Source organism: Heloderma suspectum, chromosome 2 (genome assembly GCF_057233095.1).
Source record: "Heloderma suspectum isolate Gila_16-S chromosome 2, 16-S_ref, whole genome shotgun sequence".
NCBI classification, from domain to species: domain Eukaryota; kingdom Metazoa; phylum Chordata; class Lepidosauria; order Squamata; family Helodermatidae; genus Heloderma; species Heloderma suspectum.
In genome coordinates this window covers 163,707,532-163,723,698 of record NC_139459.1, presented here as the reverse complement: position 1 = coordinate 163,723,698, position 16,167 = coordinate 163,707,532, and the positions used below count along the sequence as shown (strand labels likewise).

Below are 16,167 nucleotides of genomic sequence, written 5' to 3'. Positions count from 1 at the left end.
TATTTTTAAGCACATTTTTGAAATGTATACATTTTCGTGCAGTTTTGTTTTGCGAACTGTGTCACAAGCTTTGGAAATGTATGGATGTAAATGGTAAACAGTTCTGGTTTGTGTTTAGGTTTGGGAAGTCTGGATTGTCCCTAGTGTTCCAAGTGGGAAGCAACAAGAGAAATCCCTGCAGTGTCTTTTTTTTTCTCTTCAAAGTGCTCCACTGAATGATAGAAAAGACCCAAGTCCCATTGACATCTATACTCTTCTGTGTCCAGTTCTAGCTATAGTCACATCTAGCTATGTAAGGATGCATAAAGGCATATGTGCTTTTAGTGGAAGCATATTCACCACATTTTGGACATACAAGTACAAGCTTCTCCCTAGGTTGAACTCGAGGAAACCAGTTCTTCTGGTTTTCAGTTTACAGCAGTCTCCTCTGTGTTGGCAGAGGAGTTGGGTGGCAGGGAGGGAGAAAGAAGGGAGGCAGAACTCACTCCACAGTAGAAAAACCTTTAGTTGCCCCTCTTTCCTGATACGTCTGTATTAGGGATGGGGCCAACATTCTTTCAGTTCACATTTTAATAAGAACAGATTTAATTTGCATTTCTCAAACCAGAATGCAGTTATCCTTTGGTTTTCACACTTCTCCAAATTTTGCAGTGCACTTCTCCAATGAAAAAACGACATACAAAAATCAGGGAAAGTTGTGTCCAAAAATGCAGACATTAGGGGCAAATGCTTGCAAAAAAAAAAAAGGTGTATGGTAAGAAAGAAGTGCTTTCAGAAATGTGCACAGATGTTCAAGTGTATGAGAAAGAGCAGAAAAATCCATACGAATTTTTGTGCAGATATTTTTGTTTTAAAAAAAACATTTGCAAACTGAAGGAACAAACATGAGTTTGAAAAAATACAAATGTTATGGAAAGCGAAACAGACAGATTCATCCACACCATAGGCTAATGTGATATGAATTCCCAAGAACAGTCAGTTTTTCATTCTTATTCTTTGATGGAAATTATCCATCTTTTCCTTGCACTCTCTGTTCCATTGCCCAGTGTTTCTGTGGCTTTGTCTGTGTTAATTAAGGTTCACTCCTTTCCCCATTTCTCTTCTTTGCTCTTTCAGTGAACTTGGGTCGTGCTGCCTTTGAAGCCATCGCAGTAATGGTGAACCAGATCCACAAGAGCCTGGAGAACAACCAGGACCAACATGGCCACAACCATCTGCTGGCCTCTTACATCTTCTATGTTTTCCGTTTGCCTGTGGTGGAGCCAAGTTTTCCAGGTAACACTGAGCGCTTGGCATTTGTTGAGGAGAGGGAAAGAATGAATGAATGAATGAATGAATGCCTACTCCCCCTTCATGTCAGTGTGTGTGCCATTTTGCCTGGTCTGCAGTTTAGGAGCTACATGGTTTTCACAGGTGTTCAACTGAGGAGGTGTTAAATCTACAGCATAGAAGTCCTTGCGCTGATAACAATATATCTCCATAAAAATAAGAACAGTGAACTAATTTGATAGACACTGTATGGAGTCTCTGAATTCTTGGCATTAATTTAGTCACTCAGTTAGGGACAGGCTGCTTAAAAACAAAATAGATTGTGGAAAGAGAGGTTGTCACTTGCACCAGGTTTTGAGATGGGATGTGCTCTGTGCATCAATATGTAGCCTAATCCTAAAGCATCAGTTCAGCTTCAGTTTGGAAGCTGAACTGATCGTTTAAGATTGGCCTAAATAGAAAGCAGCAGAGTGTACAATATGAGGGACACACATACATGACAATTCTCTCTCTCTCTCTCTCTCTCTCTCTCTCTCTCTCTCTCTCACACACACACACACACACACACACACACACACAGAAGCTTTGGGGGAAACTTATATGGACAACAAAATCTTGATAGAAGGAGAGGTTTTTCCCCAATATCCCCCCCCCCCCCCGCAACAATGAGTAAAGAATGACCTGAGAGTGGTTAGCAGATATCCTCTCCAGGTAAGACAACCTAATGCCTTTGTTGACCTGTATATTTTTCCCTATGCCATGGAGGCTGTACTCTGCAGTACTGCCATTTTGTTAATCTTAAGTGTGCCAAATGGCCGCTAGCTACATTAATAGCCAGAGAGTTAACCATTAAAATATGGGTTCAGGTTGAATTCATCTTACAAGGCAGGACTTGTAATGGCCTTAAGCTTCCATGGAAGGAGAGAAGTCACCGTCTCACTTTGAAATTCTACAGCTGGAGAAGATACATCAAACTAAAAAAACACACCCAACAATAAAACATGACATGCAGCTCAAATATAGAGGAAAAATAAGGAGGATTGGAAAGAAGGTAATCTCCAAGGTTATAACTATTATAACTAAGAAGGAAATAACAATAGGAAACAAACGTATGCCCCACCCAGGTCATATCCTCTGCCTGAGCATAAGGGAACCTTCACCTTAAATGAATCTTCCCCAACCTAGTGTCCTCCAGATGTGTTGGTCTACAACTCACAGCATGTTGGCTTGGACATCTGAGAGTTGTCCAACACGTTTGGAGGGCATCAGGTTGTGGAATGTTGCCTTAAATGTTGCACTCCATCTCAGTTAGGAGGGCATCCAGCAATAGGATGTGATGGCCAAAGTGGAAACGTGATGGCTGCATGTCCTCTTCTCATAGCCATGGAAAGTGACAGGCTATTAGTGATGCCCAGAATGCCCCCCACCCCCCCACCCCCCGGCACTGAAAATTTTTGGCACCTCAATATATTTGTAGTGGTCATCTGTCTGTATCACTTGACTTGTCTCTGGGTGTGTTCTTTACAGAGGCTGGAATGCCACCCCACAGTGGCCCCATCCAGTATGCCACCTTGTCCCACACGACTGGGCGCCCTGTCAGCCTTAATCTCTCTCGTTCCAAAAGCATCAGCAACAGCAATCCTGACCTGACCACCACACCAAACTCCCCAGATGAAGAGGTTCAGAAAATAATTGGCAGCAAGGTAAGCACTGCTGCGGAATATGGGGTTTGGGTCCTGTTGAGTATTTTCTCCTCAGTAATGTATATTCCTCTAGCCACCAAAGTGCACACTAAGGTTCCTACTGTGAATAGGAGCAGCATAAAGGGCAATGGCCAGAAGGCATTCCCAAGTGGCTGTTCTGTAGTCCAGGGCCCAAAGAGAGTTGTACTCATTGGAGAAGCCCTGGGACAGCCACCTCATACAGCAGGCCAGGTTTGAATTAATCAACACAGTGAAATTTAGGTTGCCCAGGGAAAGGTTTCTTAACTAGGCCACACCTTTTTCAAATACAATGCATTTCCCTCTATTAATCTACTGGACAATAACCTGTACCCATTTTTTCAGGGGAGCAACTGCTAAAGGCCTCTTCTGATACGATATTTGCCTTCCATGGCCTAACCTTCCTGTGAGGAGAGCCTATGATATAGTATTTATTTTCTACCCCATCTTTCCACATGTTTAAGGTGGCTAACAATTTCATGAAAATACAACCATAAAATATCCAAGTGCTTTCCCATTAATATCAAGTAGCGACATTAATAAAATCAGTTACCTGAATAAAACCAAAGAAATCACTGCAGTCACTCCATATAGGCCTCTGCTGAGCCTATATGCTGTATGAAAGAAAAACACTGTAATGGAGTAGCAGCAAGGTGCATTGCTTACACCACCTCAGGGAGATACTCTGTCATTACAATGACAGAAAGGCCCTGTTTTGTCCCATAGCTGTCAATGTATGCGTGGCACTTGGTTATCTGCATAACTTTGGGAATAAACCTGTGAGAATTTGTCTCATAGGATCATACCCAGAAAGCCAGTCCTCTTGCAATTCTTCCATGTGAATGCAGTCAACAAGACCATTTGAGAAAGTCACCCTGTGAATGTCGAATGCTACTTCAGAATCTCCCCAAAGTATGCCGCATGTATTGTCCAGCATGTATGACAGAAACTCAGTTTTGTACCATTTGGTTGTAATCAGTGTTTGTCCTATTTAACTATAGAAATGAATGGGACTTACTCGTTTCACTGGGTCTGCTCTAAGTAGGACTAACATTGGATACAACCCATTTTATCTGGTATTAAAAAAAAACACGCTTGTTTGAGCCAGGCACAGCCCAATAGGCTCTGTATGGATGGAAGTGGGAGGGAAATAGGTGGTGTAGGTGAATGCGATGCCCCTTCTGACCCTTATGTGATCTGTGAGTGAAAGGCACATGAAAGGAGTAAAATGCACTATATATAATTTATGAGTAACATAAAAAGGATGGGTCCCTGCAGCAAAGAGCCTACAGTTGGTGCCCAAGTATCATCTTCCTGGGCATGCTATAAACTTGTAACAGCCCTCGCCCTCCCCCACTCCAGTCCTCCTTTGTTATGAAATTTCTAGAAGAAGTTCCCTTTCTGTTTTGAAAAGTTGAACAATTGACTGGTGCCCTTTAATGTCTTGTAAGGTCATACTACTCATTAAGTTTGTTGTCCGGCTAGCCCTGGCAAGCAAGATTATTCCAAAATAAATCATCAGTACAGGGGTGAGGGTGGGGCTAAGAGCTGGATCAGAACCATGAGAGAAGAGAGGGTTTTAACGCTTTGCCCCTACTGTGGTCCTGATTGGAAACACTCTTCCCGCCCCAGATGCTTGCTATTCACAATGGGAGAAAAGCTCCCACTGGTGCTACATCACATCTAGTTTGGCCCTTTATTTAAATTCCTTACGTTTCTGGCAATACGGCATGGGTATATATACATACACATACCTACAATACGCACATATACTTACGATATACACACGCTGTTATCTACCTACATTTATATCTACATCTGTCTGTGAAGAAATACATGAGTGATAAATGCCCTATAGAACTGTCCCTTTCCTTAGGATCTGGTGCCAGTTCTTCTTTGTGTTCTGGAGATCAGAGTCCTACATTTTGTCATATATGTTTTGGGGACTGCAAATCCTGAAGGAAGAACTGGCTCCTCCTACTGGTACTGAATGTATTATAGTAATCCCCCCCCCCCCCCGGCTTGTCTCAAATTGGCTCCCACTGCCCATTGGCAGCTCCTACATGTGCACAGGAAATGCCAGCAGAAACAAAAGGACTTTGGGACTTGAAGTTCTTGAGATAGTATGTGACATAGGGAGAAATGCACCTCTCTTGTGTCTCAGAATTAGAAGTCCTACAGTTTCCTGTGCAAGTTCTCTCTTGCATGCACACTCTCTCTTTAATCTAGAAAATGGCCTGGGCCAGCCACTCACAATTCAGAAGGTTACTTGTTATGTTCTAACACTGCTTCTGATTGGCCCATTTGAATTTTTCATAATATTGTGTGATCTGCATATTCCATATGGATTCAGAGAAATAAGTGTGATTCAAGTGTGATCTACAATTTAACATCAGGGTTTTCCTCCATATTAATGGGCTTTGCAGCCCAAGCCAGAATACCACCTCCCCAAACCTCTGTGTCCTGGTAAAGTGTACTCATTCTTCCTACCACTACTGCCCCCCAATTCCCAATGCTTGGATCTTCCTTGCCATTTACATTTCAACAATAGGGGAGATGACAAAGGAGATGCTATGTCCCAATTTTTTAATGTATTTAAAACACTTAACCATGCCCCTCCAAGATTCAAGGTGGCTTACAACAGTAATTAAAACTATCTAAATTAAATAGCCCATTCCAACAGAACTGACAGATTTAGAACAGCAGCAATACAAAGTCCCAATTAATAGCCAGAATTTTTTTTTAGAAAAGATAGGTTTTTCATCTGCTCCAAAATGCCAACAAGGAGGAAGTGCTTGGAACATAAGGCATTCCACAGAGTAATCGCAGTAAAGGCCCTGATTCTTGTGACAGATCTACTCATGTGGATAGGATGAGATGGTGAATGGTGGCAGGGCTCATGTGGGAAAAGTGGTCTCTAAGGTATGTAGGCCCTATACAAAGGTATACTTAAACTTAACAGAATTTAGAGGTGCGTATCGTCAACATATTAATACCCAGCTTCAAAGCTCCCGGCCATCACTCCCAGTGTCTTTACACAGATACTAAAATAGCACAGATGGTAAACTGAGAACTGGGGGACTCCACACAGCAAACCCCAGGGGGGCCAAGGTAATTTCGCCATTATTAGCAGTTAAAGGTGCCTCACCAAAAGCAGGACCACTCACGCTAAACCCAGCGCCCTGGCTAGATGTTCTAGCTGTGCTGTCAGCATTGTATGTTCCACTCTATCAAAAGCCTTTGAGAAGTCCAAGTCAATCAGCAAGGAGAATTCTCTGTCACTTTCCCGATGCAGAACATTGTCAGGGTGACAACTGCTACCTTGGTCCCAAGCTTGATTGAAATGGGTCAAGGGAGTGTCTTCACCTGGATGTGCCTGTACGTGCTTTGCCACCTCACACTCGATTTCATTTTCCCAAAGGGAATCTTAAAAGCAGCTTTGGGTGTGGCAGGTGAAACTTTGTCCTCCCTAGGCATTGTATTTGGATATGGCCTGACCCCTCAGCTAATGCAGAGTACTTCTCAGAAGTACTTTTGTAATACTTTTCAGGATGTAAGTGTTCATTCATCCTCGCAATGATCCTGTCCAGACAGATGAGGTAAGGCCTCTCCTTATGGGTGGTCCGTGCCATGTTCTCCACTACCATTCCCTTTTTGGTCACTTGCTGTGCTTCCCTGTCCTCTCTCCAAGCTGGTGCTGCATTCTGGGACTGGGAAACATACTGAGCCCAGCTCCCCAAGTCAGTGCACTTTGTGGTTGTGGGAAACGTGGGCTAAAAGCTCCATGATTCTGGGTGTGCCTTCCTTTCAGTGACTTGCTAGGAAACACAGCCACTGGCTCAAATTGAACCCTGGCACGAAGGTTCCTTCTCCTCTGTTCTGTGGCCACATCCATCACCAAAGCTTGGGTGGCTCCCCCCCCCCCCCCGAACAGCAGCAGCAATGGTTGTGGCTCTTTCTGAAGCAATGTGGTTCTTTTGCTCTGATCACTGTCTCTCTGTTGTGATTATTTTTGCTTTCATGCTCTTCTTTTGCATACTGCCTAGGGGATCGACCGCTCTCACTCCTGGGTCAACTCAGCATATGCCCCTGGAGGTCCAAAGTCTGTGCTTCGTAGGAATCATCCGAACTCCAGCTCAGACCTGAAGCAGGTGCCCTTCCTCTCCTACCTGTTGTGCTTGTGGCTCCCTTTCCCTTTTCTCCTCAATTGCTTGTCAGACTGCAGCTGCAGTAGCAGCCAGAATAAGTTGAAAGCACAATGTTTTCTGAGTGGCTGGAGTGGGAGGTGTCAAGGTCATTGTAGTGAAATATGAGCTTTGTTACTTCACCAACCTTCAAAACTTGGTGCACTTCTCCTTCGCCACTTTGAAAGAAGCACGTGCCTAAGGCTTTAATGTGCTCTTCCTGAAGAAAGCCCCAACTGCACAAAAGGGTACAAAGGAGGCTTCTCTGTGTGAGGTGGAAAACACAGTTTTGATATTGGAAGGATTCAGATCTGGCACTGTCAGGGAAGGGGTTTGTTTGCAAAAGTCTGTGCAAGGTCTTATTTGCTTTCCTCATGCAACTTACTTGTGTTTGCTGAAGGCACTGTGGTAGATTGCTTGGGCCTAGGGCAGACACAGTGAGGTAGCCTGACCCCTTAGCTTTGGTTAGGGGACTGGTGCTGCCCAGGGGATCAGGCAGTACTGTGTCTGCACTGGGCCCAAATGATCTTTTAGATGGAGCTGCAATGAAATTTCCCTATTTATTATTTTATAAATTTATTTGTCACTTCTCAGCTGAAACAGCCCTCACATTGATTTACAGAGAAGAAAATAAATATACTGTGTTTAATCTTACATTAATTAACATGAGTTAATTTTACTGCTTCTCAGCAGCCTCTGAATGGCTAGCTGTTTAAACAGTCAGGAACGGTCTTGCCCTCCTGGCTCCTCTGGTTTGACTAAAACAATCCACCTGCAGTCTCTTTAGCTTTGGAATTTCCTTTCATGATAGGTTGTAGTTGACAGTGTTCTTGTCACAATTGTGTGATAGCTGTGGCCAGTGCCAGCCCTACAGGGTAGATCACTGTGCCAAGCTATCCTTGCGCTTACTCTGTTTTTGCCATCACCTGCCCTTAGATACCCCTGGCAGAGGTGAGTGGGATTCCTCCACCCTCTAGGCATTTACTCAGGAGTAAGACAGCCGACTAAGGCTTCTGGCTCATGCCCAGCTTGTCTTTCCTTCCCTTCCTCAGTGCCTCACTTGGTAAACATAGCCCAAATAGTTTTGGCAATGTTGGGGAGCAAACCTTTATGGTGCAAACATGTAACTCAATCCATCCCAGTAATCCAATTAAGTAAGTTTATTAAATTAAAGTAAAACAGGGTAGGGGAAAGGAAAGTAATGCGTATGCACAAGAAAAGCAAGAAGAGAAATCCTACACCAGAAACCCTGCTCTCCCTAAGTCCCACACTGAGTAAGCTAGGACGGCAGCTAGACTTATGTCAAGGCCCCTTGTTGGCTTCCAGCAGCATGTCTTGGTCAAGGTAGCTAGAGAGAGACAACTCAAAAGGGCATTTTGCCAGATTTCTGCTGTTTGGCTGGAGGTGACTTTGATTGGCCGCAGCAGTGGAGTTGGCCAGTGGGCATTCATTCCCTAGATGGAATGCTCCAGGAAGAAGACAATCAGGGACAGAGTTTACCATAGGAAGGTGAACACTGGCGGTGAAGTACCGAATCCTTCCCTGCCAGACCGCTATGTGTATCTCAGGGGCTGCAACTTGGGACATGACAGGATGGCTTGCAACACATGGAGGCTGCTGTCTCGGCCATTGCAGGGAAAGACAAAATGTCAGCTTGACCAGGTTGCAGGGTGTCGTGACAGGAGCCGCCTGCAGTCTCTTTAGCCTTGGATTTCCCTTTCAGAAGGAAGTTGTTGGCAGGATTCTGTGCACTTCATACCAACGCGTTTGGTAGTGCTGCCTGGGGCAGCTGGAGATTCATAGTAAGCCGTGGGGTGTCTTGATCAGTTTGCAGGTCTCATTTTGGTCAAAGCAGTGATTAAGCTTGTGAAGCGGGGCTGCTACCCGCAGGGTGCCACAACTCCCAAGCACCAGAAGAAAAGGAGGTTGAGGGGCAATCAGGCTGGTGTGGTGTAGTGCAGGGATTGTTGAACTTGGACTAGGGGGACTTGAATTCAGTCCCCACTCTGCCATAAGAAAAACCGACTGGGTGGCTGTGGATCAGTCGCTATCTCTCAATTTACCTCACAGGGTGATTATGAGGATGAAAAGGGGATAACCCCATGAATATGGCCTGAAGCTCCTTGGACGAAGGATGGGAGAAAAGTGTGATAGATAAATAAAAACTCTCGCTGCCTTGAGAGGGTTCTACCCTTAAAGGCATCCTAAAAACCATTTACAAATCATTGATCAACCTATCAAAATAAATAAAATGAGGATCCTGAACATTAATCCCCCACCCTGGCATATATCTTTTGTTTGCTGGGCCTCAGGTTTTCGAGGTTCTCTCTGCAGACAATACTTACCTTCCAGAATCTTTATGCATGGTGCGATCAAGAATAGTTCTTGGTTCACACAGCTTCTTCTTCCACCCTCTGCATGGTGCTCGAGAGCAGGGGTCTGCAAATGTTGTCTGGCCTTATTTGCCAAGCCAAGCTTTCTCCTCCCTCCCCAGTGGCTTGGCTGCTGCTTGGTAGAGGTGCTTGGACTGCCCCCGCAAGCAGCGGCAAAAGAAGCCCCCATTGCCAGCCTTTTCTATTAGAAGGTCAGGTGGGAAAGCATGCTGGCTCAGCCACTGCCCTTGGACACTCCCAGCGTGTAGGAAAGCTGGATTCCACTCTGGTCTTTCCTCCTATTCTTGGTAGTCAGTGAGTGACAAGATGCCTTTGGAAGAAGTCCTAGAACTAGTGATCCTTCAAAGTATGTAAGGAAAGGCAGCATTAAAGTTGTTTACTGTACGTAACATTCGAAGTACAGACCCTATGCAGGTCTGAAAAGGGCTCTGTATGTGCGTTCAGCTGAAAGCGTTGTTTTCAGACCCTAGTGCTCAATGGGTGAAGGTCTAACCAGCAGCCGGGCATGTGAGGACATTGGCAGCAGGGCTTATGTGTGCGCCCATGTCCCCTTCCCCACTTTAGCCCTCCATGCTAGCAAGCAAATGCCTGCATAGGACTGGTGTGTCATATATTTTCCTTGTTTGTAGAGTTCTCTTCACTCTTTTAGAGTGCTCTGAGTGTGTGGTTGTCTTTTCGCTCTGCAGCTGTGCCATCTAATGGCAGCTGTTTGGACTGCAGGTACTAACCTTGTCCATGTAGATTGTTAGTAGCCAGCCTTTTAAGCAAGTCCTAGTCAAATTAGGACCAAAATATGGAAGTGCACCTTCCAGAGCATATGCAACTCCTGTGCCTTTGGTGTCTTTTTCTCTACTGAGCTGGGCAGCAATGCAGCACCAGAGAGGTAGGCTGGAGCATAGGGCTGGAGAAGAGCAGGAGGGCCTATGCCGCTATGCTTTTAGGCCTAGAGGCAGCCTGTGAGCCCTCACGCTCTGCTCCAAGCAAGCAAGAAAATGTGCCCTGCCAGTGTCACAGGCTCCTTCCTCACACCGATGTATATATTACTCTTCCTGAACATGCTTCTCTCTTGTATGGTGCCTAGTCATGTGCTTTCATTGATTGGCATAGATGTATTTGGACATGGAGATCTGATGTTATGGATATACAAGTTTGAAGTGTGTTCAGATCATGGTTCTGCTTTGTTTCCTAGATCTGATTATGTAGGAAGCCTAATGATAAGACTTCGCAGATGCGTGTTTGAGATGCTGAAAGCATTAGTTTGCACTAATCCTTATAACAGCCCTGTAAGGTAGGCTAGTATTATCTATCACCCCCATATTGCACATCGATGGTTGAGAGTGATGGCTGATCCTCTGAAGTTATGGCTTGGTGGCCTTAGGCAAACCACTGGATCAGGGATCATAACAGGTGACCCAGGAAGGTCATAATGTCTTTGTTAAGGGGGAAAATTGCTACTACACATAAACTGGTTTGGGTGCAGTGACTAAGTATGGTTTAGCCTTGGGCTCATGTACTCCCTACTCCCCTTTCCATCTACAGCATAGCTGCAAGGAAGAGATTAGAAGCATTTGCTTCCATTTCAATTGACCGCAGTTTAGTGTTATGGCCAAATTCTAAACCAGGCAACTTGTGGCCCTCCTGATGTTTTGGCCTACAACTCCCATCAGCCCATTCGAGCATAGCCAAGAGTGAGGGATCATAAGAGTTGTATGCAAAAATAACTGGAATGCCACAAGTTGTCCACTCCTGCTCTAAATTGTGGTTAATCTTAATTACAGTTTACTGAAAAAAGACAACTTCATAAACCATGGTACTGAAACAAGCTAAGCTGACTAACCAAAGTTTGTCTGGATTGAAAATAATGCTGAACTGCAGTTGTTAAAAACTGAAGTGAAAGCTTCCAATCTCCTCAAGGCCACACTGGAGGAGGAGGGGGGCTGACAAGCCTGAGGGTTGTTTACATCTGAACAAGGCCAAAGTGTGTACCATGCAAGACTGCATTCATACTTGACACTGTCCTGGTAGGCAGCTCTAAACTGGGCAGGAAGAAAAAGGGAACTTGCTTTGTGGAATGACATGCTAGGCAGATAAGGAAACAGCGGTGCTTGGCTAGCCAGCCAAACTGTAACCCAGGGGGATCAGTTGTGCTCCCTATGTGGAAAATCCTGACTTCTTCATTCAAACATAAATAAATGGTGTGTGTTTGGCGTGTGTGAACAGAAAGCAGGAAAGTTAGCAAACTGAAAGTCATGCATGACAAAGTAGTTTCACCCTCTGAACACCACAAATGCTGGCTGCATGTTTTCAGAACATCTCCCCAACCATCATAAAAAGAGCCCGTGTTATCTTTCAAATGAAAGCAAAGACTTTCATGGACCCAGATTTTGTGCCAGTTACTTAGGGCCAGGCCTGCAGAGTTGCAAAAGACCAGCAGTTCTGGTCACATCAAAATGAGAGGCCTGATGGTGCAGCTTAAAGGGATGAAGGGTGCTAAATTACCACAGAGCCCTGGGTCGATTACCAAAGATAAGCAGAACCAGCCAGATTGTAGCCTTTTGCCTTGAATCACAAAGGCTTCGAAAGAGAAGAGAGCCTATTCCCTTCAACACAAAAGCTGAAATCTTTCATTTCTAATGCTGCTACGGAAGTGAAGACCGCCTAGTTTAACCTGTTCCCTGAGACCACGCTGTTCAAGTTGAAGCGAGCTACATATATGCAGCGAGTGAGGGACACCCACCCTCAGGTGGCTTATGTGATCAGGGTAATCCCTTCCCTTGCAGGCCTCTGTCTTTCTCCCAATCCCAGTGTCTGAACAGATTGATTTGGGCTGTTCTGGACTAGTGAGCATAGGTGGTGATTACCACCCTTATACCACCTTTGCCCATTTACTTTTCCAGACTGGTAGCTCTGTTGTCAGTGTGAGACTACCTTGGCTCTTGTAGTTGATGGTTTCGAGAAGGGGCTCTTCATTCCCCCACCCCCTGGGAATACTGGAGCCTGATTGGCCCACTCAACTACCAGCTGCAGCTTCAGTAAGACTGTGGCTGTGCCCCAATGAGGGCCAGCCAATCAAGCACAGGGAGCAAAGAAGTACCGTGTCCCTGACCTTTCTGGTTTCCTCATGCATAGTGGACAAGCAGGCACATGAGGAGGATGCATCTCTCCCCTTTAGCTGTTCTAGTTCTAAGCCAGTGTCTGATGTTGGTAATGGACTGGATGAGGGCAAACCAGTCGAACCTTAATCTGGACAAGACAGAGGTGCTCCTGGTGAATCAAAAGGCACATCAGGAAATAAGGATTCAAGCTGTGCGGGATGGGGTTACACTCCTCCTGAAGACCCAGTCTCGCAGTTTGGGTGTACTCTTGGACTTAGCCCTGAACCTGGATGCCCAGTTCTCGGCAGTGGCCAGGAATACATTTGCACAGCTGAGGCTAGTGTGCCAACTGTGCTCATTCCTAGCAATATCTGATCTGGCCATGGTCACATATGTCTTATATACGTCCTGTTTGGACTACTGTAACGTGCTCTATGTGGGGCTGCCTCTGAAAACTGTTCAGAAACTTCAGCTGCTCCGGAATGCTGCAGCCAGGTTGTTGACCGGGGCCGGTTACAGGGAGTCCATGAGTACCTTGTTACAACAGCTTCCCTGGCTACCGATCTGTTTCCGGGCAAAATTCAAAGTGCTGGTTATGACCTATAAAGCCCTATATGGCTTGGGACCAGGCTATGTGAAAGACTGCGTTCTCCCACACGAGGCTGCCTGGCACGTTTGGTGGCGATCCAAAAGAGGGCCTTCTCGATGGCTGTGAAACTCCCTGCTGAGGGAGGCTAGGCTTGTTCCCTCTCTGATGTCCTTCTGCAAAGACCGTTTTATTCAAGAAAGCCGTTGGTGTCTGAGCAAGTCTGTTGGGTTGGATGCAATTTTTATTTGGTTGTGTGTTTTTAATTGTGTTTTAATTATTTGTTTTTATTATTGTTTTCATCCAGTTTTATTTGTGATTTATTTGTGGGCGCCATTTTTCTTGGTAGAAAGGTGGGATCAAAATCCAATAAATAAAATAAATGCATCAGGGCAGACAAGGGAGGCTTCCAGGGTAGGTTGATTGGAGGGAACTGGGAGAGACTGGGCATAGAGCCTGTAGGGAATGGAATGAATGTCTCACGCTAAAAGAAAAGGTGAAGAAAGGTATCTGCTTTAGCTCTTTTACCCAGTGGGGAAGCCAACTGGAGTCCAGCATTGGTGAGTAAAACTCTTTGAGCAGCCCTGGGGTTGGTACCCTCGGAAATCCCTTCTAGCTTCTTGGCAAAGTGTCATTCGCTTTCAGATTCTGAGCTCCTCTCAGGAAAGGAAGCCAGGCTGTTTTTCCTCAGTCATCGCATCACCACTTCTTCCATTCCAAGTAATACCTCTTCACCACCACCATGTCCTTTTCTTTTCTCTCTTGCGGCTCCTCATCTCACAGGCTGCAGAGCGAGCACCTAATCGTATCTCCTCCTATCTTGAGGGCTCCACTTTTCCTCCAGCCACCCCGATGAGACCAACGACCAAAAAGGTAGAGAAGGACTGGGAAGCACCACAGAAATGTTGCCCTACAAGGCAGATCCTGTGCGCAGTTGGGTATAAGTTGCATTAAATTTAGCGGGACTTACTTCCAAGCAGACTTGCATAGGATCCAAGCTTGTAGGCATTTGGTCTGGAACCTGTGGTTGAGAAGCAGGTGGTGCTGGCTGTTGTGAATTGATAATGTTGTGTGCTATGACTGTATAATGCAAGTGTGGGTGGCTCTACCACATGGCACAGCTCTGGCTGAACCCTTTGGCTGGTGCTGATATCTCCATGGTTGGCTTCTGCCTTGAAGACTTCTAGGCTGTGCTACTTGTGGGGACCAAACCACTGTAGTCATGATAAAAAGCCAGTCTTCCTCTTAAGGTCACTCCACTTGCTGTCATCCTTCTGTTTACACTTTTCACCCCTGCTCCTTCAGTGACAATTGCTGTCAGTGATGCTCCTTGCCTCTTCCTTGCTGAGCTGCTGCTCTAATTCTTCCGGTCATAATACACAACTCACCTGAGCCTTCCTCCCAAACTACTATTGGAGAAGTCCACAACATCCCCTAGGAATGGGCATGTGGGCTTGGCTATTCATAGCTCCTTGCTTTAGGCAATTTGAGGTGGGAGCTTCTCTTAGCTGGAGCTTAGGGTGAGGGAGGACAACTTGGATTTCTTGGCTGCTTTAGCAGGTATGCTCTGGCCCCTGAGCTTTCCTATCTGTGTTCCGCTGATAACTTATTTAACACTATATAGATGGGGGGAAACCTCTAGCCCAATCAAGAAGCTATATTAGAAGAGGAAGCAGGTCTGGGCTGTCCAGTTCTCAAAGCATGATTGGTTTGTAGTCCAGACTGTACTATTGTATCTAGGGATGTGCGATGCTGGATTTCTGTTCTGTTTAAGCTCGAACAGGATTTCCCCCCCTTTCAGAAATATTTTGCTCATTTTTTCAGGTTCTGCCATTTGTGCAAATTGTGGTTTGTGCAATATTTTTTATTTGGTGATCTTGAAATTTGTGGAAATGGTGTCGTAACTTAAAAAAAAAAGTTATTGCCCATCTTGCGCAAGTGTGCAGGATCGCAAGTCTGCCCCTCTCTATGTAGCCCTACAGAGGCATATTCCCCTCTTGACAATATCCTTGTCAGTTTCATCCTCTCCACACACTACTTCCTTTAGCCTAGCAGAGCCATATTCCCTACTTGTCAAAGTGCTTGTCAATTTCATCCTCCACTTCAGAAGGAAGTGGGAAGGGAAATTGACAAGTTCTTTCACAAGTACAGAATATGGTTCTGCTAGGCTAAAGGAAGTAGTGTGTGGAGAGGATGAAACTGACAAGATATTGACAAGGGGGGAATATGCCTCTGCCGGGCTACATAGCAGACAGGCACTTGCAATTGTGTGCACTTAAGCAAGATCGCCAAGAAAAACATCTTTAAAAAGTTACGACACCATTTGCATAAATTTCAAGATTCTCTCCCCCAATTATGCAAATTCCCGCCATAAAAAAAACACACACACACCATAATCCATGTGTAGGCTCACTACAGATCGAGTCGATGCTAGCGAGGGGGAACGGAACAAAATCCGCAGGATGGAAACAGAAACATCCATCATGTTTTCACCCCCCAAATGGAATTCTCATAGATTCCTAATTGTATCTAGATAATAGTGTTCTGAGAACTCAAAAAGAAAACCTGTGAGCAGATAAGCCCTGTTTAGGTGTAATAACGTGTGTGTGTGTGTGTGTGTGTGTGTGTGTCCATTTGTCTGTTCATCCCAAGCCTCTGGATGCAGAAAGCTTGCAGTGAATTCTGATCATTCTCTTAAATGGCTGGGTTTATTTCATGCTTTGCTCCAAGGCACCTGGCTATCTAGCCATTGATGCCTATGAGGAAATGAGTTAAGGGAGATGAGTTGGATGGCATCAGTTACACCCAAGAGTATCCATCCATGCAAATTGATTGGGATTGAATGATTCCACAAAAACCTCATTAGGGATCTTTGGTGCTGAAAACTGGGCTGTGTTCCAAAACATGACCCATTTCCTA

General features: G+C 45.2%; 1 protein-coding gene across 1 annotated transcript in view; it reads left to right on the top strand.

Moving 5' to 3' along the window:
• Positions 1 to 16,167, top strand: part of DOCK6 (dedicator of cytokinesis 6) — a 140,218-nt gene that overhangs the window by 74,228 nt on the left and 49,823 nt on the right. The window contains exons 21-24 of the mRNA XM_084835640.1: positions 1,117 to 1,275; positions 2,797 to 2,972; positions 7,037 to 7,141; positions 14,032 to 14,121. Coding sequence (XP_084691766.1) covers positions 1,117 to 1,275; positions 2,797 to 2,972; positions 7,037 to 7,141; positions 14,032 to 14,121 — 530 coding nt within the window. The remainder of the gene's footprint in view (positions 1 to 1,116; positions 1,276 to 2,796; positions 2,973 to 7,036; positions 7,142 to 14,031; positions 14,122 to 16,167) is intronic.